Genomic DNA, 12,342 nt, shown 5'->3' on the forward strand with positions numbered 1-12,342 from the left:
TGGAGGTGGGCCACCAGACTTCAACACTGAACGTGGTGTGGCCCACCCAGACCCCAGACTTCTCTCATCAGAAAGATGAGAGAGCCCCATGACACTATCACAGCAGTCCTCAGACAGAGTCTAATCTACCATGTGTCTTTTCTCCTTGATCTTGGGTTAGTGACAATGATCTTGAGGAAGATGCCTTATCACAGGGCTCCTAGATAATGTAACCAAATTAGAACCGCCAGGTCATCTTCCCAGCATCCAGCAGCAACAACTTGCCTCTGGGCCACTGGTCTCCAGCTTCTAGGCTGACTGGAGGGACCAGAAAAAACACTGTCACTAACATGCACCGATCGTCTGCCCTCCGTAATAAAAACAACCCTATTGATGGGTATCCTTAGACTTTGCTAGAATGGTGCATTGAGCCAACCCCTTCAAAACAAAACAAAACAAAACAAAGCTCTAGCTAAAGTGAAATCTTTTCAAATGTTCTGAGACACTTGCTCTACTCCTGAGAATATGCTCCAAGGACTAAATCAACAGGCATAATCCATGTGATACTCATTATGTTTTCTTTTAAGGGGGGAAAAAAAAAGAAGAGACAGCAATCTAAATGTCAACCACAGGTAATAATTATGTAAATTATAGTCCACCAATACAAGGAACTATTGCTTTGACACTGTATAATTTAAGAAGTTATACAGGAACGTGGGAAAATCCTTCCAACAGTAAATGAAAAACCCTAAGACTGAAACTGATAGGCATGGTCCAGGGTGCCCTTGCAAACTACACACAAATCTGCACAAGAATCAGATGTTAACATGCCAATAAATAAACAACAGCCTGTGGAAAAATATCTGTGAGCCACATGACAAAGAGGCAAGATTCCCAAATCAAAAGTGTCTGCAAATTAACAGGAAAAAGACAAACCAGTGGAAAGATGGGCAGAGAAGACATAGGAAAAGACACACGTAGCAACCGGGAAATATGCTGGGGGACACTCAGCTTCTAACCAAAAGAGAAATGCAAGCAAAAATAAGATATATATATATATTTTTTAATCCATCGAATTAACAAAGTCAATTATGCCCAGCACCTGGAATGAGGCAGAGAAACATGAATTCTCATTCGTGGTCAGTCAGTGGTAATAGAATGCATTACATTCTCCTTTCTGGGGACACTGGGTGAGCAGGTGAGCATCTACCTTCGGCCCAGGGTGTGATCCTGGGGTCCCGGGATCGAGTCCTACATCAGGCTCCCTGCATGGAGCCTGCTTCTCCCTCTGCCGGTGTCTCTGCCTCTCTCTCTCTGTGTCTCTCATGAATAAGTAAATAAAATCTTTTTAAAAAATTCTCCTTTCTGGAGAATAACCAGCTAAAACCTATTAAAAAAAACTTACAGGGATCCCTGGGTGGCTCAGCAGTTTAGCGCTTGCTTTCAGCCCCAGGGTGCAATCCTGGAGTCCCAGGATCAAGTTCCACATCAGGCTCCCTACTTGAGCCTGCTTCTCCCTCTGCCTGTGTCTCTGCCTCTCTCTCTGTGTGTCTCTCATGAATAAATAAATAAAATCTTAAAAAATAAAAAAAACTTACAGAATTTTGACATTACGGACAAGGACGCTTACTGGAGCACTGTTCACAGGAATGGAAAATGGGAAATGACACAAGTGGTAGTTAATAATAGGGAAAAACCACTGAGTTAATTATAACAAATCTGTAACTTGAAATATCACAGAATTATGGATATTATAAGTTATGCTGTATTAAATATCATTACATGTCACATAAAGAATATGCACATACACACTATGTATTGACACATATCATACGTTAAAGTAAAAAATAGCAGAACGATGATTTTAACATAATTCATTTTATTTAAACGTGTTTATGTTTGTAAACATTTCTATGGTCACAGAAAAGCCCGGAAGAAGACCTCAGTTTCTCCTAGCCCAAGGGAGCAGCAGGTTCACACATTTTTTAAATAACTTGGAGATGGGGGCACCTGGCTGGCTGAATGAGTAGTGCCTATGACTCTGGATCTCAGGGTCGTGAGTTCAAGCCCCATGTTGGACAAGGGCTTATATAATATGTAAAATATTATATAATATTTTATAGAAATAGAAAATACATAATATAGAAAATATATACAAAATATAGAATATATAAATAAAATATTAAAAATATATACAAAATATAGAATATATAACTAGAATATTTTAAAATATATAGAAAATATATACAAAATATAGTATATAGAATATTAAAACATATAGAAATATATACAAAATATAGACTATATAAATAGAATATTAAAAATATATACATAATATATACAAAATATAGAATATATAAATAGAATATTAAAAAATATATACAAAATATGTTTTAAATTTAAATAAATAAATAAATTGTCCATGGGATGTCTGTTTTGTAAAATGGAATGTCACTTTTGTAAATCAGACAACAGACGAAACTGGAAGGTTTATGTGTAAAAAATTAAATTGGACTGCATTAGCATGATGAGACTGAGTAAAACTTCACACGTTGTTAAACTGTTGATGTCAAAGCTCTTTGGAAATGACAGAGAAGGCAAAGACTGCTTAAAACGTAACCGTATCTTCTTAAATTGGGAGCAAAAGCCAAGCACTTTCCAGACTGAACTCCCACAAAAATTCTCTCCTACACAGAGAAGCAACGTGAACCTGGTCAACTTCCAGCCGGATTCCTGGCCTCGAATGCCAGGAACACAACAGGTGTTTAATAAATGCTGGTGGGTCCAAGAGTGGAGAGCAGCCACCGCGCAATCAGAACTATCAAATTTTCAAAGCACAGATCCTTCCACCCAACCATTCCTCAAGGAGGAACTTATTCTGCTGAGTCATTTGCATGGACTTGCACACATATGCAAAAATGAATACCCGGGAATGCTCCAGGCCGCAATGTGTCTCATCTCAAAATTCTGGAACCAACCCCAACAGCGACCAAGGTGGGACTGAGGTAAACATATGACACGGTCATAGAAGAGAAGAATGCATGGCTTGGACAGAAGCGTTATTTCCTTTTTCTTTCGATTTGCATGGACTTAACGTGGGGGAAAAAAATCCACATCAGTTTTTTTAAGTGTAAGGAGCAAAATACAAAACGTTTAGAATATGAAGCTCTCTAGGGAAGAAAAAAAGATATAGGTATTCTCGTGCCCCTCCATACATATTTGCAGGTGCCTGGCATTTTTCTAGAAGGATACTCAAGAAACTATCATCAGTGGCTGCCCCTGGGAAAAGAGGAGGAGCCATATTAAAATGTTTACTTTCCCCTGTATTCTCCTATTCACCGTTTTTAAAATAGCACAATCAAAACAGTTACCACACAAGATCTTCATGCAATCAGCCAGATCAATTCAAAATCTAGTGTTTTTTAAAGATTTTATTTTTAAAGCAACCTGTACTTTCAACGGGGGCTTGAACTCAACTCTGAGATCAAGAGTCACATGCTCTTCTGACTGAGCCAGCCAGGCGCCCCTCAACATCCAGCTTTAAAAGAAGAGTTTCCTAGCAATTTAAAGGAAGTCATCTAAACCAGTCACGAAATGCCTCTGGAAGAGAATCGAGGGCAGCGGGGAATCCCAGCTTGGTCTGACCCTAAAGGGTTTTCAGCTACGGTTCAGAAACAGATGAGACTCATAAAAAAATAAAAATAATAAATAAAAAAAAATTAAAAGCATTGAATTTAATTGTAAAAACCTGAGACTCATTCCAACATTAAATGGATCAGAAGCCCACGCCTCTGCAAGTATGGCTCTATTTCCTCGCCAAGCTTCCTCTTTGGAATTTTCAGGCCCCTATTATTACTACAAGCCATTTTATTAATGCTTTCTGCGTTTTTGCAGGATGCTGTAGGCAAGATTTTTAGGAGATGGGCTCTGTAGTTCCTCTGAGTTAAACTCTCTGATACTTTGACAACTCCACGCACCCCAGGGCCTTTGCACCCATGGTTCTCTCTACCTAATACTTCTTTCCCCAGTCCTTTCACGACCAGCTTCGCCATTCAGATCACAGGTGAAATATTATCTCCTCTGAAAGGCTGTTCCTGGATACCCTTCTATCATAGCTTGTACCCCACCCCCAATGTTCCTCCCAGTTTGTGTCTCTGCGGCACTTACCACTACCCAAAATCGTTCTGGTCATTCCTAATGTAAGCTCCATGAGCACAAGGACCTCATCTATCTTGTTTGTGGCTGTATGCCCAGTATCTAGAACACAGTAGATGCTCAATTAACAAAAGACTGACAAAATGAGTAAGAAACAGTTGTGGGAAGAACAAGCAATCAAATCCAGTGTTTTGAAGTTGTGCTGGGGAAAATTAAAGAAATACTCTCCGACGAGAAGGGCACCTCCCAATCAAGTAACCACCCAAGGGGCCTATAAAAGGTAAACTGAGATTCTCAGAGAGGAAAGGGAGAAGCCTCATAAAAAGTCAATTACTACCTCCCCAGTCATCTAGACCCATTTTCCAGGACTTGGCAACCTCCCCCAGGACGTGAATCCCACAATTAAGCTAAGGGAACACTTAAGTAGAACCTCAACTTCGTGACTGTCCACCTCTCCTGGGGCAGTTTAAAATGAGAGAGTCAAGGGGCACCGGGGGGGGGGGGGGCGGGGGTGCTCAGTCGGTTAAGCGTCTGCCTTCAGCTCAGGGTGTGATCTCAGGGTCCTGGGATCGAGTCCTGCGTGGGACTCCCTGCTCAGCGGGGAGTCTACTTCTCCCTCTCCCTCTGCTCCTTCCCCTGCTCCTGCTCTTTCTCTAATAAATAAAGTATTTCAAATAAATAAAATAAAACGAGGGAGTGAAGGGTCCGAGCCAATCTCTATCATCACACACACTCCAGCCAGAATGAAGGAGCACAGAGGAACACAGGCCTGGGTGCAAAGAGGCGAGCAGCAAGGCTATGCCTGCAAGTTCCTGCTCTAGGGAATTAAGAGTCTAACCTCCTTATGGTCTCATTAAGCTTCTCCAAGGCAACCCCTGTAAGCCAATTACACACGAAGGGCAACAGCCTAACATCTCGCAGGCATGAAGGCAAATCTTGCCCCAGATTTATTCTCCCGATGCCTCCAATGGCCATGGGACTTTACCACCCAAGGAACATGTGGCAATGTCTGGAGGCATCTGTGTTGGTGCCACACAAGGTGGGGTTCCTGGCACCCGGTGGGGAGAGGGCCAAGGATCCTGCTGAATGTCCCACAGGGCAGCCCTTACAGCAGAGGACCACCTGGCCCCGAATGCCAAAGTGCCAAGGCTGACAATCTGTGCTTCACGCCTACTGCCCCTGTCCCGAAACTGGCTTCCCCAAAGCGCCCCCACCCACCCTCAGCCTCCAAGAGGCAAGTACAGGTTCCATGCCTCCATCACGAGACGCTATCCCAGTTCCCATGCCAGGCTTGGGGAAGCCCTCGCCTCAGGATGTTCAACCCCCTGGCATTATCCCCAATCCCTTTTATTAGCACTTCCTTTTTGCAAAATGTTCAGGCAAGTTTTGATGGGTTCAAGGTTTACTAATCATTAGGCTATGATAATAAAAGCTAGACCTCATCACCCTCATGCCCCATGAAAATCTAGAGCCAAAAGACACACAAGACACTTGCTTCAAATTCCTGGGGCAAAAAAAAAAAAAAATTCCTGGGACATTGGCAATTTGTTTCTCCCCCTGCACACCCCCCCAGCCAGAAACCGGCCAACATGAACTTGGTGGAGCCCTTGGTCTTTGCACCACCAAACGAACAAGTCGCATGGGCCCCAGGCACTTCGCCAAAAGCTTTAGGCTTCCAGAAAGAGGATGTCCACTCAACTGGCCACGGGTGCCAGGTGGCTCCCTCATGGAAGGAAGTGACCTGGTGAGAAAGCACTAAGGGAAAAAAGCGAGCAACACTGGGCTCCAGGATTGAAGCCACAACAAGGAGGTCTGGCAATTACAGCAAACGGGAGCCAGAAGGCCTGTTCTGGGGAGGGCAGCCCCAGTTGACCACTACCAGGTACCAACACGGGCCCCACTGCTATCACATCTTCTGATTTTTCAGAAGTCAGAAATAAGTGTTTTTCTGCACACTCTTTCTGTGAGTAAATAGCAGCAATGACAGGAATTCATAATTATAAATAAGGCCAAGCCAGCACACTGGTGGACTAGATCTATACCTTAGAGACTCGAATTCAAATGCTGATTGACCCTAGTATGTGTGAGGCACTGAGTCCTGGGAAAAAGAGAGGAGGAAGACTCGGTGCTGACCCTCGCAAAGTAAAATCTACACCGTCAAGTGTGCAAGCCAGAGGGCTCAATCTCCCTGGGTATCCGTTCCACACAGGTGAGTGACTCTTCCGTCAGAGACCTCTGGAGAGAGGCTGCAACGCAGCTCAAAAGCCATTCCAGTGCCTTGTGTCATTCTTTCCTTCACAAATATTTACTGAGCACCTACTACATCTCGGGCACCATTCTAAGTGCTAGGATTATGGCCATAAATAAACACAGGCTGAAAAAAAAGAAACAAACAAAAAAACTCTACTCCTGTGGAGTGGACCTGTTGGTGGGAGTTTACAGAGAATAAGCAAAATAAATAAAATATCTGGTGTATTAGATTGGTTCGGGGCCAGGGGCAGGTGGGGTGGGGGGAAGCCTGAGTGCAGGGAAGGAGAGAGGTACATGAAAGTGGCAGAGTCAGAGAAAAACTGCCTAAGGTGCCATCTGAACAAACATTCAAAGGTAAAGGAGTATTCCAAGCAAGGGAAACAAGTGCAAAGGCCCTGAGGCAGCCTAGTAACCAGTGTGGCAGGAAGAAAGTGAGAAAGTAGGTGATGAGGTCAGAGAGGTGTTGGGGCGATTCTGCTGACTCCTGTAGGCCAAAGCCTTTTGGCTTCTGAGCAAAGTGTGGAGTCACTGCAGGGTTTCAAGCACACAGGACCTGACCTGTGTCTTGAACAGGACCCCTCTGGTTGCTGGGTTAAGACTAGGGGTCAAGGATGGAAGCAGAAGAGCAGGAGGGAGGGACTGTTCAAATCCTGGAGTGAGCCCATCAACAGTGGCTCCGGCCAGAATGGAGGAGGGGGGATGTTGTGGGAAGCTGGCAGATTTGGAAACATTCTGAAGAAAAAGGCAACAGGATGTGCTGACTTCAGAGATGTGGAATAGGAGGGGGAAAGGGGAGGGGGTGGGTCAAGGATGCTGCAGGTTGGGGGCCCTCGGAGGATGGGGCTGGTGTTACGGGACATGCAGAGGGTCCGAAGTTCCGTTTGGGACAGGCTAGGTTGGAGACGCCCCGTCTCCCACTGGAGACAGCGGTTCCTAAAAGTTGAGTCCACGACCACACTCAAAAGGCAAGTCGTCTCCAAGAGCATCACCAGTGGAACCAGTCCAGCTGGGGGAAGGAGAGCAGGACAAGGCCCTGAAGCGACCCAGAGAACCCCAAACTAGCTCTCACCCGGCCCTGTCCCCTCAGTTTCCCCTTTTCTCCTCACAGTCATTCACCTTCTACCCTTGGGCCCACCACGCCACCACTCCAGGCCTCCGCTCATGCCGTGTGGAGAGGGGAGGACCCCATTCATTCTAGGGTCCCTTTCACCTCTAACAATCCAGAGGGGGAGACTGGAAGGAGGGGTGAACAAAAGGGGGAAGAAGGGAAGGTGGAAGAAGGAAAAAGGATGAGTCTGAAAACCAACAGGAAACGCGCAGGGGTTGGTGGGGGGGGGCAGTTAGGGGTGGAATATGGCTCTTCAAAGGTTGTCATGAAGCCCAGAAGAGCTATTAAGGGACAAATTACACGGAGTCCCGGGGCACCTGGGTGGTCCAGTGGTTGAGCGCCAGCCTTCGGCTCAGGGCATGATCTCAAGGTCCCAGGATCAAGTCCCACATGGGGCTCCCCACAGGGAGCCTGTTTCTTCCCCTGCCTATGTCTCTGCCTCTCTCTGTGTGTTTCTCATGAATAAATAAATAAATAAAAGCTTTAAAAAAAATTACACTGACTCAGGCCAGATCTTACCCCAGGAGGAATTTTTAATAGCTTCTAAAATATTTCTGTTCTCCCACCCCTTACTGATTCAAATACTCAGAGATTCACTGAGTTGTCTGAGGCAAACGGCAGCTCAGGAGCCAAATACTAGCAGGCTTCCACAAACCGCAACACAGATCTGCTACTGGGGTTCATCCCCAGCCACAGCAGGTGCAGCAGCAAAAACTAACTCGAGGGACGCCTGGGTGGCTCAGTGGTTGAGCATCTGCCTTTGGCTCAGGGCCTGATCCCAGGATCCAGGATCAAGTCCCGCATCAGGCTCCCTGCAGCGAGCCTGCTTCTCCCTCTGCCTCTCATGAAGAAATAAATAAATCTTAAACAAAAAAAAACAAAAACCTAACTTGACAACTCCAACCGGTGTGGACCGTTCACAATTACTGAGCATCAACTGTATACCAGGCAGCAATGTTCTATGCACCTGCCAAGGATTCGCTCATTTGTTCCCATGTGACTGCTCTTTGCTCAGTATGGTGTTCTCGCCTCCATTTTCCAAATAGGTAAACTAAGGCACGCTGGAAGTAACTTGACTGAGCAGCAGAACCAGGATTTGAAGCCAGGAGACGCAGGCACTCGCTCTCAGGCACTGTGTGCTGCTTACTGATTTTTCTCCCACTTTGACATTTTTCCAATTTTTCTATGTAATAAATAATTTTTAAAAGTTAAGCCACAATGGGGCACCTGGGTGGCTCAGTGGTTGAGTGCCTGCCTTTGGCTCAGGGTGTGATCCCAGGGTCCCAGGATCAAGTCCTGCATCAGGCTCCCCGCAGGGAGCCTGCTTCTCCCTCTGCCGGTGTTTCTGCCTCTCTCTCTGTGTGTCTCTCATAAATAAATAAATAAATACTTACAAAATAAATAAAAAATAAAAGTTAACCCACAGGGAGAGGCCCAGGCCCATTCACCCAACCATCATACAAACACCAGCCAGAAACAGCCCTTCTTGCCAGCACAAACAGAAAAAAAAAAAAAAAACCCAAATGTTGGTGAACTCAACACCGATTTGGGTAATGAAGCTCCTCTGATCTCATCCCAGAACATTTGCCCGGGTGAGGGTGGTTAAGTCAGTGGAACCCTCACCGTGGGCCATTTCCACGTTCTGGTTTTTCCGGACGTTTCCTGAAGCTCAGAGGCAGGCACTGGCCCAGGAACAAAGCTCTGATAAGAGTCTCACGTGGGCCAGTCCCTTTAATTTCTAAACACACGACCTTGGTCAGGGAGAAGCCAGGCATAAGTGGTGGGGTGGGGGAGCCCAATCCCTTCCCTAGCAGTTGATGAAAAAGTCCAAAGGAAGGAGGAGCAAGTGGAAACATACAACTTCATCTTTAGAAAGAATGGTAAAAAATATTGTTTAACTCTGTTCAGGGCACAGGCCGATCTCACTCTTCAAACAATCATAACCATAAAAAGCCCCAAAAGTTGAGGCTTTTTTTGAGGAGGGGATCCTGCTCCCATTTTACAGATGAGGAATCTGAGCAGAGAAAGGTAAAGAGGCTTGGCCCAAGGTCACACAGCTTAACTGGCTGGGAGGCTGGCCTCCCCCAGCCTTGAGTGTGCCACCCCAGCAAACACAGAAGCCACCTTCTTTCTGTTGCATTTGGTTTCTCCTGCTACCTGGAAGTTCTCATGCAGCAGTGGGCCAGCTCTCAAACTCCGGTTCTAGGCTCCACACCTCCCCGCTCCTACCCAAAACTGGGGCATCCAGGAATCCAGAAGGAGAAGAAACATAGCAAAGTCTGGAAGCTCAAAGACTGGGTGGAGAGGGAAGGCCAGCCATTGCCTTCCTCAAGAAAACCACCACTGGATAATTTCTGTAGCAAAAAGTCCAAGGAGAAAAAACACAATTGGCTTCCCGGAACGAGCTTCTCAAGCTAAATAAATTGTGAGCACCCCCAAACACACTGCGCTTTGGAAAACCTCATTAACCATCAACTGCCAGTTGTCATCAATAAAGCACCTCCCTATGCAAAATCTAATTTATGGTTGCCTATTTTTTTTCCCCTGTGTCATCCAGGAGAAGAAAATAAACAAGGAAACACTCCAAAAGTCATAGCAACACTAGACCAAGATCCTCCTCTGAACTCTGCTGAAATAATCTTGGTGCTGTTATACCCAGCATAGGGAGCAGGGACTCCACAAGCTTTTTCCAGAGTCCTACTTTGCAAATGCTCAGTTCTCCAATCTCCCCAGACCCTGAATGCAAAAGCATCTTTTCCAGCCATGTGTAAATCTGTGATCTCATTGGCCTGAAAATTAGGTCTATTTGGTTGATACCCAACGCCCCCCCCCCCAAAAAAAATAAAGCCTTCCCTGGGACCCTCAAAGGATGACTTTTTCGCACTCCAGAGGGAGCCTGCAAGGAAAGGGCCACAAAACAGGACAAGGAGGTATTTTTGGATGCTAATCACCAGCTCCTAACAGGCAAAGCTGTTTTTCTCTCCTGAGTCCTAAACAAAAGGGGGAAACTATCATGTCCAGATTTGCCTATTGTTCCTACCAGTAATTAAGACAATGTGACACAGACGTGCCCTCCTGGAACAAAGGGGTAAATCGCATTACAGGGTAAACTAGAGCCCAAGACAGTGGGGATTAAACCACAGAAAGTGGACTTCGGAGCTGGGGCCAGGCGCAGCACTGAACACGCAGAGGAAAACTTGCCAGGGCGAAAGCCACGTGCATCCCCACTGAGAGGAGCCTCATGTTACAGAGGTAGGATGGCACAGGTACCAGGGTCTAGGGCATCCTGGGAGGGGGGGGTGGCACAGGTACCAGGGTCTGGGGCATCCTGGGAGGGGGGGGTGGGACAGGTACCAGGGTCTGGGGCATCCTGGGAGGGGGGGGTGGGACAGGTACCAGGGTCTGGGGCATCCTGGGAGGGGGGGTGGCACAGGTACCAGGGTCTGGGGCATCCTGGGAGGGGGGGTGGCACAGGTACCAGGGTCTGGGGCATCCTGGGAGGGGGGGTGGCACAGGTACCAGGGTCTGGGGCATCCTGGGAGGGGGTGGGTGGCACAGGTACCAGGGTCTGGGGCATCCTGGGATGGGGGGTGGCACAGGTACCAGGGTCTGAGGCATCCTGGGAGGGGGGATGGCACAGGTACCAGGGTCTGGGGCATCCTGGGAGGGGGGTGGGGGGGTGTCAGGTGAGACACATCAGGGATGAGCAACCCTACTTTCCTCCCTGGCTGTTCCCCCCAACTTCCCCTAATTCTTCCCCCTGTTTCCCCCAGATGCCCCTACAGTAATTAAAGCGGCAGACAGAAAGTAAAAGATGGCAAAAAAAAAAAAAAAAAAAAGTGTAACCACAACCTAGTAATGTTGATGCAGCACGCCCCGGGGGGGGGGGGGGGGGTAAACATCCCTTCCACAGCCCGCCAGCCTCTTCCCAGCGCAGACCTTCGCCAAGGGGGCGCCCACAAAGGGGATGGGAGAGCTTCATGCGGGGGACACCCCAACCTGGGCCGCCCCCCTCCCCGGAGTCCCCCTCCGCGGAAGGTTATTTTTAATTGCACGGAGGCCACTGCAACGCAGGCAGCCCCCCGGCCCCGTCTCCCCAGCCGCGGAGCCCGGCACAGGCACAGCCCCCGCCCTGCTCCGGAGCTCCCCGCACAGGCGCACACCCCGCCCCCGGAGCCCCCGCGCGGCCGCCCAGCACGTACCCAGAAGGGGTCGGAGCCGTCGGCGCTGCAGAAGCCGCGGAGCGCCATGCGGCGGGCGGGCCCGGGTGCTGGCGGCGGCGGCGGCGGCGGCTGCAGGGCGGGAGCGCGAGCCGGAGCGCGAGCGGGAGGCGGCGGCGCCCAGGCCCTGGTTGGCCCGCGCGTCACGGGGATGCGGCGCCCCGCCCCGGCCCGGCCCGCCCCGCCCCGGCGCCCCGCTCACCTCCTGCGGCGGCCCTGCTGGGCGCGGGGGGGCTGCGCGGCGCCCAGGAGCCCGGGGGCGGGGGGGGCACGGCACCGGGAGCGGTGGCTCCGGGAGGCGCAGGTGCTGAGCCCCGGGCCGCCCCGAGGGTGCCCCCCACCCCGAGCCGGGCCCCCCCCCCCCGGATCCCTCCAGCCGCTTGCGGGGCTTCCCCAGCCCGCTGACCCCCAGAGCCGGCACACACCGGAGGGGCTGGATGCGCCCCGCCAAGTCTGCCCCTCGCAGGTGGGGACCCTGGGCTCCGAGCGGGAGCCGCGCCGAGCCTTGCCCAAGGTCACGCAGCAGGCCCGTAGTACGAGTGCGATTCGAACCCACGACCCATCGAAACGCCAGGGCGCTCGGGGCTGGGGGACTCCAAACCCCATCCCAAACAGTTGTCGCCTCCACAT

General features: G+C 49.0%; 1 protein-coding gene across 1 annotated transcript in view; it reads right to left on the reverse strand.

Moving 5' to 3' along the window:
- ABCC1 (ATP binding cassette subfamily C member 1) overlaps positions 1 to 11,836 on the reverse strand; it is a 135,472-nt gene extending 123,636 nt beyond the window's left edge. The window contains exon 1 of the mRNA XM_035717481.2: positions 11,695 to 11,836. Within this exon, the coding sequence (XP_035573374.1) occupies positions 11,695 to 11,742 (48 nt within the window). The 5' untranslated portion in view covers positions 11,743 to 11,836. The remainder of the gene's footprint in view (positions 1 to 11,694) is intronic.
- Positions 11,837 to 12,342: the final 506 nt, after the last annotated feature.

Source organism: Canis lupus, chromosome 6, assembly GCF_003254725.2.
Source record: "Canis lupus dingo isolate Sandy chromosome 6, ASM325472v2, whole genome shotgun sequence".
Lineage (NCBI taxonomy): Eukaryota > Metazoa > Chordata > Mammalia > Carnivora > Canidae > Canis > Canis lupus.